Genomic DNA, 16,027 nt, shown 5'->3' with positions numbered 1-16,027 from the left:
ATTTCCCAACTGCTCTCTGCATGACCTTGCACAGGCCACCTAAGTAGGTCCTTCAGGAATTCCCTGATCTTAAAATCTTTCGCTTAGGTGAGCTTTGGTATTTCACTGGGCTATCTTTCATGTGTGCTATACAACCTCAATGTTGGGATCTCAAATCATCCACAGGAAATATTCTTTTTTCTTTTTTTTTTTATCATCCACAGTAAATTTTCAAGTGAAATCCATATCCTACTTGATTTTAAATTGTCTTTCCTTGAGCTCAGATGGTGTCCTATCAGGGAATACAGAATCACTTTAGTACTAGCTTAATACTAGAAATTACGAGTGTAAATCTAGTTCTAAGAAATAAACAATAAAACAGAGTTCATCCCAAAACTAATTTGAAAAAGTTTGGGATGTCTATTATAGTCATATTCCTTCTCATATATAATAAATTACATCAGAAGGACAAAAAATCCTTTTATCTCTTGTAGTGGCTTTTTTCCTACTATTATTCCTTAACAATAGTGGTTTTTACAATTTTTCCCATATAATAATCAATTAGATTTAATTAAAATCTGGCACTTATAGTGGCTTACCCTTAATTAAATATTCATTGAACTTCTATATGCAATTCTAGCTACTTTAGATGTGTAAAGATCAATAAAATACATGAAGGCCTTATGTTATAATGGGAGAATAAATACATGTTCCTAAATAGCCATTTAAAATTGGTGCTGTGAAGATTACTATACAGCCATAAAGAGGAATAAGGAACTGCTCTATATGCAGCCAGGGAATGATCTCCATGATATATTGTATAGCATGCTTTTGTTCAACTAACAGAGAAATATGAATAAATGTACACATTTGTTTATATTAAAAATTAGAAGGATTAAATTATAACCTTTAAAAGTCATTATGTATGGGAAAAGAGAAATGGTTGACTGTGGAAATAGAAGATGGGCTTCTGTTAATGTACTTTGTTTTGTAAATGGATCTTTAGAAAACTAAATATTAAATACGGAGGGCATGTGTTGTGATGAGCACTGGGTGTTATATGCAACTAATGAATTGTTGAACACTACATCACAAACTTATGATGAGCTATATGCTGGCTAAATGAACATAAGAAAAATAAATAAATAAATAAAAATATGTAAATATTTCATAGAACTATAAAACAAAATTGAATTTAGAAATCAATTTCTTAAAAGCAGAAATAAAAGCAAACAAACAATCTGCTTTAATGAATGAGTCGGTGGCATACTTACATAGGAACCATCCCAAAAGACCTTACAAAGCAGTCACCTAACTATATATTCCTAGGGAGATACATGTTAAGAAAAATGAATTGCCCCCAAAGTGTGTTAAATATTACTAAAATTCGGAAATCATATTGCTGGTAGTAATGTTAGTATTAACCCTTTTTGTTAAAAAATTGTTATAAGTGGCTTCTATCTTATGCTTTTTTTTCTTAACAGTTTTATTTAGGTATAATTTATATATAATAAACTGCACATATTTAAAGTGTAGGATTTGATAAATTTGGATACATGTATATAACCATGAAACCATAATCACAATCACGAAAATGAACATATCCATCATCCCAAAAGTTTCCTCCTCTTCCTTTTTAATTTCTCTCAGTCACACCTCCCCGTACACCCCCTTCAGTTCCAAGTAAACACTGATCTGCTTTTTTATCATTACAGATTAGTTTGCATTTTCAAATATTTTCTATAAATGAAATCTACATTATATATTCTACATTGGGGGGTAGGGGAGATTATCTGGCTTCCTTAACTCAGCATAATTATTGTTAAGACTCATATATGTCGTTGCATCTTTCAATAGTTCATTTAACTTCATTGTTCAGTAGTATTCCACTGTGTAGACAGACCACAATTCATTTACACATTCACCTGTTGATGAACATTTAGGTTGAGTACAGATTTTGGCTATGACATATAAAGCTGCTATGGAAATTCATGTACAAGTGTTTATGTAAACATATGCTTTAATTTCTCTTTGTAAATACCCAGAAGTGGAATGACTGGGTCATATGGTAGGTGTATGTTTAACTTGTTAAAAACTGACCGCTTGTTCCCCAAACCAGTTGTCTTTCTCTCTCTCCGTCTGCATTTTACATCCCCACCAGCAGTGTGGGAGACACCTTGTTCTTCTAAATATTCACCAACACTTGACATGTTCAAACTCTAAATTTCAACCACTGTCATCGATGTGCAGACGTATCTCACTGTGGTCTTACTTAGCATTTCCCTGATGACTAATGCCCTTGGAAAATCTCCTCAGTGTCTCTGGTTGCTTTTGGCAACTAAAATATATTTGAACACTTAAATATAATGGCCAACTCTTTTGACATACCTGTGCACCTTCCTTACAGTTAATATGATTTGCAGCAAAAATATAATGGCAACAGATTCTAGCTGCATGCCATTTATAGGGCTGTTTTCCAAGTGTGTTAACATGGAACATCTCCATATAGATTGAGGTTATAAACAGTGGCTGATCTGCCAGTTGTGGGCCCCATAGTTCCCATTCACCTTAGCTCGTGTTTGATGGGAACACTGCAGATGTCCTGAGAGTTTTTTCTCCCCCTTTCTAAGAAGAAATAAGACTTCCATTTCCACACCATTTTTCTAACCAGATCTATCTGGTGCAAGGACATGGGAAAAATGAAAAAGAAAATAAAAGGTAGTAATAGAAAACAGATAATGAAAGAGACTAAAATGAGAAATAAGATGACCAAAGAGAAAAAAATAGATTAAGAATGGTGCTAGAAAATAGTGAAAAAGTAAATAAAATATGGAAAAGTGAGTATACTGTAGAAAGGAAAAGTCTTGGAGTATGTGGGTGGCTCAGTCGGTTAAGCATCTGACTTCAGCTCAGGTCATGATCTCAGGGTCCTGGGATCAAGCCCCGCTCAGCAGTGAGTCTGTGTGTCCCTCGCCCTCTGCCCCTCCCCCCTGCTCATGTTCTCTCTCTCTCTCTGTCTGTCAAATAAATAAATAAAATCTTTTAAAAAAAGAACTGGAAAGTCAAAGAATTTGGGCACTATCCCCTTTAAGGGTCTAGCAGATCCAGTTGATGAGGACTTCTTCAGGAGAGTGGTATGGTATGGAGGGAAGAACGTGGTCAGCCAAGAATTTGAGTCAATTGCCTAAGCTCCTCAAGTCTCGGTTTTTGCTTCTGTATCATAGGGATAATAATAATTGTCCCAGATGATTGTTATGGGGATTAAACAAAATAAAAGAAGATATATGGAAGACCTTGGTGCTGAATCACTAATGATCCCTATTCTATGCCAGGAGATCCATTCAGGAAACTTAAAGCTTAGAAAGAAAGAAGAGAATTCTTAGTACAGAGTCTATTGGCAAAAAGTTTGAGTTGAAATGGGTTGGGCAAAAGCAGCAATTTATTCATGTCTTACAAACATGGTCTTACAAACATCATACAGAGCTGGCACGAAAGAACAGACACCATCTCTTACACCATGCTTCCTTCCAAATCACTTCTATTGAGTTACGACATCAGAACAAGTCAGTTACTGAGTTACACGGTTCTTCAAACATAGACACCTCCCCATGAGGGTGGCTGGATTGGCTAATCAGACGAACAGTTAATTTACATGTTTCATACAGTGCAGGATTTGTAACAGAATTCAAGATATTCACATTGATATTGTAATACGTTATAAAACAGTATAATTTTCAGAAGATGATGGGATCGCAAATGTCCCTGCCTGTTTTCGATTCTAGTTTTCCTTCTTTCTTTTAAAAGCAATTACAAAGAGTTTTACTCAACTTTTCACACTCAAAAACACTTTAAAATTTAAAAACTGAAAACTATTTACAAATTATTCATTGTAATTTTAAAAGTATTCGTTGTTGGTTTTGCTGTTCCACTTAAAAAAGAAATCACCCTCCAACAACCATACTTTACTTGGTACCACTGTTGCCTTCTGGCTGCTGTGAAGGATACTTTGAATCGACTCCTCACAACTTTTCAGAGCTCCAAAATATATTCTATTCCATGGCCCATGATACCAAATATACATACAATAAAAGGGCCCTCTAACTTCCCCAACCACACACTAACTACGACTCACTTCGTGTTGCTTTCATAGAAATGCCATGAGGTGACGTTCTGGTGGATAAAGACAATGATTAGGGAATATTCTTTTTTAATCCCAAAGTCATTTTAAAGCACAAAAAAGAGGCTGACTTCAATCTTTGTACATATAGAATGTAAAACATTTTCTTTACATTAGGCATAGTCATAAAGAGCATGTATGTTGTTTTGAAAATGCATTTGTCATAGAATTTACAAACACTGTGATATCAAACACGTTCTCGAAAACGGCTAAGGTACTGACACAAAACCTGACTCAAAATGTAAATTTTTCAGTAGACTTTATTTCTAACTTGCACATTTAATAATTCGACTGTATCCAGTTTCACTCATATGCTCTAAAAACTCAACTATGGTGACGTGACCTCAAGTTCATCCTTTCAAGGAATCCCAGGGCGCTGCTCTGCTCAAGCAGGTTTTCACTGAATTTCAGAGCCCTGGTACCGGCAAACCATGCGAGACAGCAGCCTATAAGCTGCTCCACAGACAACAGCTCAAGACAAATTAGCCTAGGAAAGGTAGTGAAACATACTTTGTTGTGCTAATTTGACAGCCTAAATAGATTTTGTGTGAAAACGTGTAAATTATATTAGGCTTTGCCGTAGAGTTATTTTTCAGGCATTCCTTAGTTTGTTGGTTTAAGTGATGCTTTCTCTCTGGCAGTGGTTAAAACTTCAGTCCTGTCTGTTTCTTTCCAAATAGTAGCTTAGTCCTTTCTGGGGGAGGACAAGCTATGTGAAGACTTAGTCATGCCCTTTCTCTGGACGAGGGATGGCCTTGAATGCACACTTGTGTACTATACATATTTCCTTTCAGAAAGCTGCATTTCTAACTGGATTTCTAGCTGAAGTTTATTTCTTTACCCACTAACTAATCCCACAATTTCACAAAGGTAAACAGGGCTTTCTTAGACCACACTGATGTTTGTGAAGGGCAGTGAATAATTCAAGGCCGTGGTTCTTATGTGAGATCATATTTTCCAACAATTTGACTCACATATAACCTTAGGAGGGAGAAAAATAATATTTCAGCCACAGTGTTCTCAACTCAGCCCTTTAATAAAATGATTTCTCAGCTTGTTCACTGTCCTTTTGAAACAAAACCAAGTTACTCCTTGTATAATAAAATTGTATCAAATAGTTAAAACTAAAGAGAAATGACCATATACTTTTACAAGCAAGACAACAATATATGCACATGACATAATGAATAAAAACAAACTAGAGAACATTTCTTTAGTATCTTTGGATTTAAAGAAAAATTGATTTCCCCATCTGAAGAAAAATGGATGAATTTTCATAAGAGAAAGCATGCTTTTCAAATGTAAGTGTAAATCCAGAAAAATCACATTGTTTTCCAGTGACATGTTCCCAGGAGATCATCACCTTCTAAACCACATCCATAGCTTGGGATTGACTGCAGGATTCATAAAATGCTTGGCTACTCTGGTAACCTGCAGAAGAGACTGAATACCTCATGAAAATTTATCCAACTTCTCAAATATTGGGGGAAAATATCATGATACACATTTACAGTTACCTTCTAGTCTGCTAATTCAACCCATTTCTAACAACAACAAAAAAGGTCAGCTTGTTGTCACAAGCTTGCAATCACGTATCAGGAAAAAAAGAGAAAGAAAATTGCTCCTTGCCTAGTAAAAATCATTAAGTTCCAACTCATCATGGCTAGGATGCTACCCATCACAGAGCATATGCCACTTGGCGATTTGTCTCCTGGGACAGTCACAGATCTCTTTCCAGTGCTCTCCACCGGTTCCTTCCGCCACCGCTCCCAGGACCAACCGCCCTATCACCTCATTTCTGGACCCCCTTTCAGAATCCAAAACCAGAAATTCAACACTTATCTCTTCAAGACCCTCACAAGGAATATCAAAGACAAACAGTTCATTGAACACTGCATTGGGGGTGCATTTCTTCACATGAGTCTTCTTTTTCGAGATTCTCTTTTTGGCATGGTACAGGTTCACTTTCACATAAGGATCTGCAATGGTAAACGACAGATGTTATACGGGTAGAACCTGGCTGGAGAGCTGGTCTCAACATAATGGTGCCCTTAGACATCACTGCCTGCCAATAAAGTGAGATTGCAATGAAAATGAGTCAGAACAAAGGGAAAATATGGATCAAGCTTGGCCTCTCTATTATCAACAAACTGAAAATAAGTAAGAATGTGCAATGTGAAGAGAAAACAGTTCTAAACCACAGGATGGGACATGAAGTAGAATGGCAAGAAGAAGAGATAATATAAAAAAAAAATTCTAATGGCTCATTCTGATTACATATAACTCAGTCCAGAAAGTAAGATGGAAGAAAAAAATATTGGACAAGACCTAACCTGACTGAGTTGGATGACTTTGGGTGAGTCTTTCTACCTCTCTGCTTTTCTGTTGTACAGGCATTTAGAATTCACAATGGCAATGTCCTTTTGTGCTTTAAAGTTTGTGCTTTAATCACCAGCTGGGTTTGCTTCCTGTTTTCCAGTATTGATCTTCCCTGTGTCATCCTTAATGTGTGGATTGTAGGATCATAATACCTTATCACACATTTAATTATATTATTTTAGCCTCTTTCTGGTTGAAGCATGTGAGTTCATTTTAGCTTCCTAATCTAAACCTTTAAGATCATGTGTTCAATTACCATTATGAACAATAGTAGTAATAATAATAGAACTAGATGTTATTTGATGAAGTATATCTTTCTAGTCTTCACAATCCCCCTCAAGGTATTAGTACATCTAGTTTGTATAGAGATTATGAAACATAGCCATGATTATATGCTAAAATGGAAGGGTTAGAATTTGAACTCAGATCATTTTAACCCATAGGTCATGTGTTCTTTTCACTGTGTGATACAACAAGGAATTTTTTTAAATTAGTCACAAAACTAAAAGCTAGTGCTTAAAGCAGATACATAAGGAGTTAAAGGAAAAATAATAAAAAACAATAGAAGTGTAAATGTAGGCAGGCTCACAAAAATACTAAAATTAAGAACTCTTCTCCCAAACCATTGCTATATTTTTGGCAATGACCTCTCACCTCTGCATTTATCACTGCTTTCTGCTTCAAACCCACACAGTCAGACATCTACCATGTATTAGCAATGGCTTAGATCTTAGCAGTATGTAGTTTTCTTTTTCTTGCTAATGGCATTGGCTCACATTGTTATTTCATTAAATGAGAAACAGAAAAACAATCACATCACCTGTGCTTGTGAGTAAAAGGTAAATTAAAATCATGTTGGTTGCTAACTATTTTGCCCAATGTATTACTCACTTATACCTGAGACTGAATCTTTCAGAAGCATTCTTACCTGAAAGTCCAGACACATCAGATTTAGGCAGGTGTCGAGCTTTTAAAACAACCACAGTGAGAGTATTTGTAGTGGACTGATAGCACAGAGAGATCAGTAACTCACCCCGTCCTGAAGACTTCTAAACAAAGAGAGATGTGGTGTAAGTATTTTTATTATTTTTTTGTTTTGAAATGTGTACTTATAGAAACATTTTAAAGCAATATAACACTGTTATTTAAATGTAATTTTCCTACTTATTTTTATTTTAATATGCTAAGGAATTCAAGAGTAACTACAATCTTTTGCACAGTACTATCACCTTCTAAAAACGACTGGCTGCCATCTTGTGATGGTTTTAGGTACTACAGGATGTTAAAATATGTAATGAGTGAGCCACACCCATTACTGAAATCTTCAAAAGGGTAGAGTACAGCCTATACAGAGGTGGTGGTGTTCTTTACTTTTGATTTTTAATTAAATAACTACTTTTTGAAGTTATTAATAGTAATAAAAATTGTCTAATTATTTGAATGGATCTGTGTAGGGCAAAATGACTCGTTAAGTTTGACTTGATTTCAATTTTTTAAAAAGTACTGATATTATTGGAATTCGAATTCAGACCAACAGAAATTTATTCTGACTGCTACCATCTCCTGCCCCAGAGGGCTGATGGAGTTAAAATTCTCTGTCCCCAGCCCCGACTCGAAGTCCTCATTCAAATCCAAGAAATGAATTAAGTATTAGAAGGAATTGACCCAATTTTTAATACTTTGTTTTTGGAAAGTATCACAAGATCCTTCTTTGTATGCTACTTAGATTTTATTTGTACCTTAAAGACATTAGGTAAGACCAATAACTCAAATTACAAGTTTTACCTGATACTAATAAAATGTAAACTCAGGGCTAGATTATAACTAAGAATGATGGCTGGCCAGAGCTCCTAAAACTTCAATCTACATACAAAAACTGACATGGGGTCATTATATGAATAAGCAGCCCAAGAAGAGTAAGAGTAGGGAATAGATCTTTATTCCTACTGTGCCGCTAAACAGCTCGGTGTCTCAAGCTATTGAATTTTCTGAACCTTGACTTTTCATTAATTTCAACAAAGAAACAAAGGTGAGCTTTATGGTATTCTATAAAATCATGCCTTAGAGAAACAAATTACTCTGAAGTACTACAGTTTAAATCAATTGAGTTCTATATTTAAAGGGGAAATAGGATTAAATTTGATATCTTATCATTTTGGTAGTCTCACAACTACCAAAGCAGTATAACTACAAAGGCAGAGTAACTCACTTCTTGTCATACAACATAGTGATGAACATTTATAATTCAATATGATGTGATGTCTCCTCCTTGAAAAGCAATTCCATGACAAGTCAATACAACTTCCAAATCCTCAGGATAAATTGATTTGATTTTAAATACCAATTTTAAATTCAATTATGCTGACCTTGAGACATCTTTGTTGACTTGTTTATGAATAAGAAATATTTGCCTGAATTTTAGGTTAAGTGGCAGTCCTAGTCAAAATATTTATGATAGAAATTAACAGAAATATTTATATAAGTGTTATTTAAATATCCATAAAGGATGCCTATTTATTTTATATAATTAAAATACTTCAAGTATTTCAGTTATAGATTAAATTTTCTTTCATCTACTCTAGTCCCTTGCTCCCCATTTGATTATGATTAATAATAATTAAACATAGTAAAGATGATATGTATAAGACTTATCAGTTTAATGAAAATCCCCTAGATAAGAAAAAGCTACATAAAAGATTGTTTATAAATACTTTAAGCACTAAAAATGAATTACCCTAACATTTCTCTTGATAATCTCTCTGTTCATTAACATTTTTCCATCAGATAATTCAATTCCTGCAAGAGGAATAAGGACTTCTCCAATGATATCATCTCTTGAAAACCTGTCAAAACTCAAAATTGTGAAGTGCAAGGCCAACTCTTGGATCTGGGTGTAGAGGATCCCATAGAATGTAAAGGTCTCATCAAAAGCTGGGTCCAAGGTCTTTCTCAGAACTCTGGTTTTCACTTTATGCTTCTTCTCTGGGAGGATTGTCATTTTGATGTATGGGTCAGAGGTCATCGACTGCTCATCCATGGCCGGCAAGCCACGGGCTTCCTTGATATTCACCACAAATGCTTTCTTCTCAAAGTTGTACTCTAAGGAGAAGAAGAGGGTTCCCAGCTTCTCCTGCTTCTCTTCTGAAGTAAGGGAAGTGTTGGACTTTAAGCTATCAGGGGAAAGAGCCTCTTTCTCCCCTTCTGAAAAGAGCTTTGGGGTCACATTCTCCAGATCAGAAGGGCTACTAGCTTTGAGGTTTGTTTTGGGAAAATTGCCATTGAGATCTCTTTTCTCAAGGTCAAGATGTAATGAATTCTTTGGCACAGCTGGTTTATTCTTTACTTCATTTTTGTCATCTGCTCCAAACTTCTTCTTGCTACTTAGATTTTCAGGATAAATATCAACTCCTTTTAGGACGTGCACAAACTTATATGGAGGAGTCTTGTTAGACTTGGATGATTTTCTCTGACAGCAGATCCATGCAAACAGAGAGACTGTGAAGACCAGGCCAAATGCACTGAAGATCCCCACCACTGTGGGGATTTCATCTGAAAAATCAAATGACCAATAATATATATTAAAGGAGCGGAGTTGGAGATATGAGCCTGTTTGAAAAGCATGCTGGAGCTGGCAATTGCTGTAGGTTGCACAGATTGCATTACTTTTTGACTGTTCTGGGTATGAGTTATATATATATATATCACCTTCAGGAATAAACACATACACTGTGTGACATACAGAAAAAAAATACATTATGATAGAAACTTCTTCATTTCAGTAGTTTTTTCATAAATAAAATAAAAAGATGAAACTGGGCTTAGGTCAGGGATGAGGGATGCTAAATGACCCTGACCTACCTTTGTTTTCTCAGATAACATGAGTCAACTATAGCATGATAGGTCAGTACTAATTTCATTATGCCTTCTTGACATTTTGAGGCTTTCCAGAAGCATCAATTTTTACTGACTATGAAACTCTAAATGCACATTCTTCAAATAGTGAGAAATTGTGTATTCTTAGTAGTTCATTATTTATCCTGGATTCAAGCAGGAAACATCTAGAGGCTAGTGGTTCCAGGAATTTTAAGAAATGAAGGAACATTATCTGCTATTATCACAAACTCATCAATAATTTCCATTCCAATTATGGAACACTGGTAAGAGAAATGTTACATATATTAGGGAAAAGAAGAACAAAAAAAGATGAACAACAGGGTATTGATATTATATAACTTATACCGCTGCGAACTCCTTGTATACAGACCCAAAATGTCTCAAACACTGAATTAGCCAAAGTACAAATTAATTGTACCTAAGTGGGATAAAAATAAAACAATGGCTACAAATGAATCATCATTCCTTAATATGTATTGAGAAAAGTGAGTATAGATAATTTAGAGTTCAATTTTATCCATAACTGATTTTTTCTAGCATTTTTCCACATGGCAAATGGTAATAAAATTGAACTTGGCATTCTTTCCTTGAATGAGGGCACATTAAATTACTGACATTAGGTAACATCGATTATGCATGAAGCTTATCATGTCCCATATGTAAGCATAGTCCTCCAACAAATGATTAGTAACATTGTGTAAGTAAAAGCAGTATTGCTATATCTGGACACAGTGCATCAGTTGAGTCAATGTTTAATATAATCATAATGAATATAACTAATGTAATATTATCTGCATTTAGTTTCATTCTTATCTATTTTTATCCCAAATAGTGAATAGTAAAGTTAGAAGTCCCAGTCAGGAAAGGGTTAAGGATTGTTTGAATAACCCCTGAAAGAACAATCTTTTGTTACTCCCCTTCCCCTCCCCCCAAATCTTCTGCCTATCTACTTCATAATTTCAAAACTGAACTCAAAGAATATAAGAATCAGTAATGACAAATAAGAGCAGACATATATAAGAAGATTAAAAAGTAACAATAAAAAATTCCATAGTTTAATTAGATCAATAAACTAATCATGTAAAGATGAAAAATAAACCTTTGAATGCCCCAAGTAGGAAAAGCAGCAAATGCTACAGAGAAAGAAAGAGGCGAGAGCTAAAGATAATCAGCTAAACTTAGTATCAGCTTTTCAGTTTTTCCTCCTATTCAAGTCTTTGTGGGGGGGAAAAGAATCCACTCCTGGACTCTCTAATAATCCAAGGCCAGGAAGCAAAACCAAAATCATGAACTAAGGCAATTCTTAGCCAGTGCTAGGAGAACAATAAAAGCAATAGAAAGTGATCCTTGTTTTTTCCTAAGTAGACGGATGGCCCAAGCTAGGACATATTTTTCCCTACCACCATCTCTGAAAATGCCTCAGTATTAGAAAATTTCTTATTTTCAAATCAGAAATCGGGAATAAACATCACAACAATATAAAACTCAATCATCCAAATGGAAGGCTGTAAAGGAAACTCGTTTCTGAATATAATGTCACAGATTGTCTCTATCCAATACTTATGTCACAAGGCAAAATATTCAATATATCATGGAAAGACGCACGTACTCCCTGTGTATTCTCTACTGATAAGGTCTTAAGCTTTTGAGAGTAAAGACCTCAGTCATTTCACTCAGTTTAATAACAATTATCATGTACTCATAGATATCATTTCTTATTCACAAACTTCCATAAAATTCCGATTTTTTTTTTGAATACTTGTAAAGTAAGTAAAACTCCATCTCTTGTCTTTGGAATATAATGGGACCTAAAAATACTACTTTTTAATTTGAAGTACATCTGATTTTATTTACTGAGAGAAGGAGAGCAATAGTGCCAAAAATTTGGCATAGGAAAAGGGAAATTGAACTGGAAAACAGGATTCCTAATTCTACTTTCCAGTATCTTTTAGTTAACTGTTTGACCTGCAACACTTCCCTCATATCTCTGGGCTTTGGTTACCTCACCTGCGAAATGCAATGGACCAAGCCAGTTCATTTCAAATATCGCTTTAACCCTAGCATCATAGGATTCTGTGTCTTCCACTAGCAACATACTTCAAGGATACAAGAAAAACATAGCAGAGAAAAACAACCTTATGGTACACTCTATAATAAAATATACATCCCAAACCGCCAACATACAAGTTGTTTTATACCAAGATCAAACCCTTATGTAATCACAGAAACATTGGTTTCTCCTGGTAAGTTAAAAACAGATTTACCTACAAATAAAAATCACCTACAGAATTAATGAAACCAACAACAAACAGCAGACTCCTTTCCCTTACTTAGCGCGTGCTGCAATTTACAGAGCTACCTGAACGTTTAGGAACTTCTTGGATGTAAACTCTCCCTAGCAGAAGGCAATTTTAAGGAGAAAGATAACAAGGGAGAAACAACAGAGATAAGCCACGATTGCCCCTTTACAGTTCTCATTTTCTTTTCAGATTAACTACCTAGGAAATCCATATTCAACAACCTCTGGAAAAACAACAAGAACAACAACCACAACATCACAGCCCACCCTGGAGTATTCAAAAAACAACCGCAGTTATAAGTTGAGTAACTTGCTTACCAAATTCTTCCCGGCTGGTAGTGATCGGAGCCATTTTTTGCTGCGTGTTCTGTCCGAGGTGCTGAACGGAAAACTCCCTGGCTTGATTCACTTGCCTGGATCTGAAGCGCCGGCTTTCCCGAGTGCTGAAAACAACAGCGCAGAGCTCAGGGGACCTGCGCCTGGAATGGGAGGAGGCAAAGAGGGAGGTCCACTCGCCTTCGCACAGTGATTTGCCACCCCTGTTCCTGTTTTGGCTCTTCTGAGAAGCTCGTCTCTGAGACTCTAGACGTGGCTGAAGCCCGAATTGACGCAATCCTGACGCTACAGGGTTGAAATCAGGACCTGCCCTCCTCCCCTCCGCCCTCCAAGCCTCTCCTCTCCTTCTTTCTTCCTCCCTTCTCTCCTGAGGATTCAACACATACTCATCAATTATTTTAACTGTTGGACTACTGGAGATTAGCTTTGCTAGTCTGTGGGGGCTCAGAGGCGCAGAGAGATGAGCCCCCAAACTCATTCCTGTCAGTTTCTAATATAAAATCTTCTGATCATCAAGATCAGTAAAAGCCTGTCTGTGAGTTATCAAAATAATGCAATTTACAGAGATGATTTAGGGTAAGAGTGAGAAGAGAGAAATTTCTGCATCAAATGAACATTGTAACATGCAGGAATATGTTTCTTGTTCTCTAAATTTTTCTTGGATATGTTATACCTATGTTAGAAAAGAATGCACTGCACATTGATCCATTTGAAATAAGACAACAGTTTTCCCACTATAATCACTTATTTTCTAATAAATAGTCTAAACATTTTGCTGATGCTGTTGCTCCATCTATCAGCTCTCTTCCCTTTAATATCTGACATTTGACCAGTTAAAGTACTTAGGAACAGATGGGAATGATCCCTTCTGTATTCAGACTCACTCTCAGTTATGACTTTTGCATATAATGAGACTGCTCCTGGAATGACATTTCTGTTTAAAAGCCCTGACTTCTAATAGGATTGTGCAAAATAGTTACAAGAATCAGTACAAAATTGAAAATGAATGAAATTGATAGTTATTGGTTATTTTCACAGGAAAATATTTTTTTTTGAACTGATGATATTTCTGGGGTTGAGGAACTGGAGAATATATGGTGTCAGATTCTGATTAATTTTAATCTGAAGAGTGTTTCTTTTAAAACAAATGTTTAGCAATTTTCCAAAGGAGAGAACTCAGGTTGTAACTCCAACTGTCAATTATTGCTCCGCAAAGAATTCCTTTGCTCTGGAGCTCAGTGAGCAAATGACATTCAGTATGTGTTGGGATGGGGGAGAAGGGGGCACTGAGCGGCTCTCAGAAAGCCACTGTACAAGTGACAGGTTCCTGCACATTGGCAGGCAGTCGCTCTGAGCGACTGTGTCTGGGGAAAAATTAGCTTCAGTCTTTTGCATCATGGAAAATTTTATAAACCAAAGTCTTTTTCTTTCCCTTTCTACTTGCTCCCACATACTTGGCATTTTAACATTTTTCTAACAGATTTTTAAAAACCTTATATTGTCATGCTATGAAAACACACAAACTAATTTACTGTATTTAATTTTTTCCATTGGCAGAACCTGTGTTTTGTGTCCTTATCTTTTCACTTCATTCAGATTACTTGCTTCCTCAGTTATGCATGAACCTAGTGGGATTGTCCCTAGGAATAGACATTCATTAGATGAAAGTGGCATTTATTCGTTATGCATATACCACAGGTAAACAAAATATATGGTATGAGGTTTACCAGAATGTGTGTTTCCTGGCTAAGTTATTGCTAACATATGGTCAAACTCATTTGTTGTAAATATAAGTACCTTATTTGTATGTTTTATATAAATTAGTATCTCATTAATTTTACCTTCAGGTGCAAAATGCTGTCATCTAAAACCTGTCTAGAATGTTTAAACTCTGTTTCTACAGAACCCCATCCCACCCTGGGCTGTCTCATTTCTAAGGACACATTGTGATAAAATTACCTCTTGCCCAGAGCTAATGCTATTGTGAATATAGTAACTGTTTCATTGCTTGCTTTAAAAGCAAACTGAAATAAATGTTATTAATTAAAATGTCAGAGGTTTCCCTCATTTTCATTTGATGAATAGCGTATTATTTATTATCCAATCTCTTTAGACAAGCTTCTACCAGCACCAGATGAGGAGTGGGAAGATGATCCAACACAGAGGAAAAACCTGTAAATTTCTTATGTTTGAGATTTATACCCTACCACATTATTACATTGTTCTCTTTCGAGTCAGCAAACAAGTAATCAATTCGCTGACGTGAACAATACCATTCTAGCGGCAGAGACTTGGGAGGAGGGGTTGTTGCTAGGTAACCACCTTTTTGCCACCCAAAACACACAGCCTCAAACAAGTTCCCGCCCTGGGAAACAGACCATTCTGTACAAGTGGCAGTGTTTACTTCAGAATGATTCTTTAACTGTTGAAATGGTTCAGTATTTACCCTACTTTATTTTGGATTCCGATTACAAACATCTATACATACTTTGAGAAACAATGAACAGAACACTTGAGTTCTGTTTGGTTTTAAGAAATCCAGTTGAATTTAAGACTATTGGTGATTCATTATATCATTTTTCCATCCATTAAAAAAATTTTTTTAACTTAATATATAGTTTGATAAAGCTTATATAGTTTATTAATTAATATAGTTTAGTCTATATTTTCTCTGGTCTCTTACTTAAAAATAGTATTGTTGGATGTGTTTAGGATCTTCTGCCAGGCAAAAGAAAATTTCAAAAGGTTTTGAGAATGTTGCGGTGATCTTCAGTAATCTTTAGTAATACCCAGATTAGTAATACAAAGGCATTTTACTGGTATGTGGGTGGAGTAGAATGAAGTATCTGATAATGGATAATGGATAATTGTTTTAATGTTCCAATCATTCTATTAAGAACGCTGGCTCTGATGTTAAAGGAAAAGATTTATATTACAAGCACACCCAACTCCAAATCCTGCAA

General features: G+C 35.6%; 1 protein-coding gene across 2 annotated transcripts; it reads right to left on the bottom strand.

The window, feature by feature from the left end:
- Window positions 1–3,400: 3,400 nt before the first annotated feature.
- On the bottom strand, window positions 3,401–13,362 carry SYT4 (synaptotagmin 4). 2 transcript variants are annotated; one of them, XM_031031522.2, is made up of 4 exons: window positions 13,047–13,362; window positions 9,270–10,084; window positions 7,464–7,581; window positions 3,401–6,135 (listed from the first exon to the last, which is right to left on the bottom strand). In XM_031031522.2, the coding sequence occupies exons 1-4, from the start codon at window positions 13,078–13,080 to the stop codon at window positions 5,828–5,830; spliced, it is 1,275 nt and encodes a 424-aa protein (XP_030887382.1). In that variant the 5' UTR covers window positions 13,081–13,362; the 3' UTR covers window positions 3,401–5,827. The 2 variants fall into 2 exon arrangements, with proteins under 2 accessions (XP_030887382.1, XP_006736650.1); XM_006736587.3 differs by having other exon boundaries at window positions 7,464–7,584; window positions 13,047–13,356.
- Between the last annotated feature and the right edge of the window lie 2,665 nt (window positions 13,363–16,027).

This window comes from Leptonychotes weddellii, chromosome 13 (genome assembly GCF_054177405.1).
Source record: "Leptonychotes weddellii isolate Sample4059 chromosome 13, ASM5417740v2, whole genome shotgun sequence".
NCBI lineage: Eukaryota > Metazoa > Chordata > Mammalia > Carnivora > Phocidae > Leptonychotes > Leptonychotes weddellii.
The sequence above is the reverse complement of the archived record's forward strand: the minus strand, read 5'-3'. Positions and strand labels throughout refer to the sequence as shown.

Coding starts and splice junctions, on each gene's coding strand:
- SYT4 (XM_006736587.3), bottom strand. CDS start 13,080: ATGGCTCCGATCACTACCAGCCGGGAAGAATTTG. Junction 10,085..13,046: donor TACCAGCCGGGAAGAATTTG/GTAAGCAAGTTA, acceptor TTGATTTTTCAG/ATGAAATCCCCACAGTGGTG. Junction 7,585..9,269: donor TTATCAAGAGAAATGTTAGG/GTAATTCATTTT, acceptor CTCTTTGTTTAG/AAGTCTTCAGGACGGGGTGA.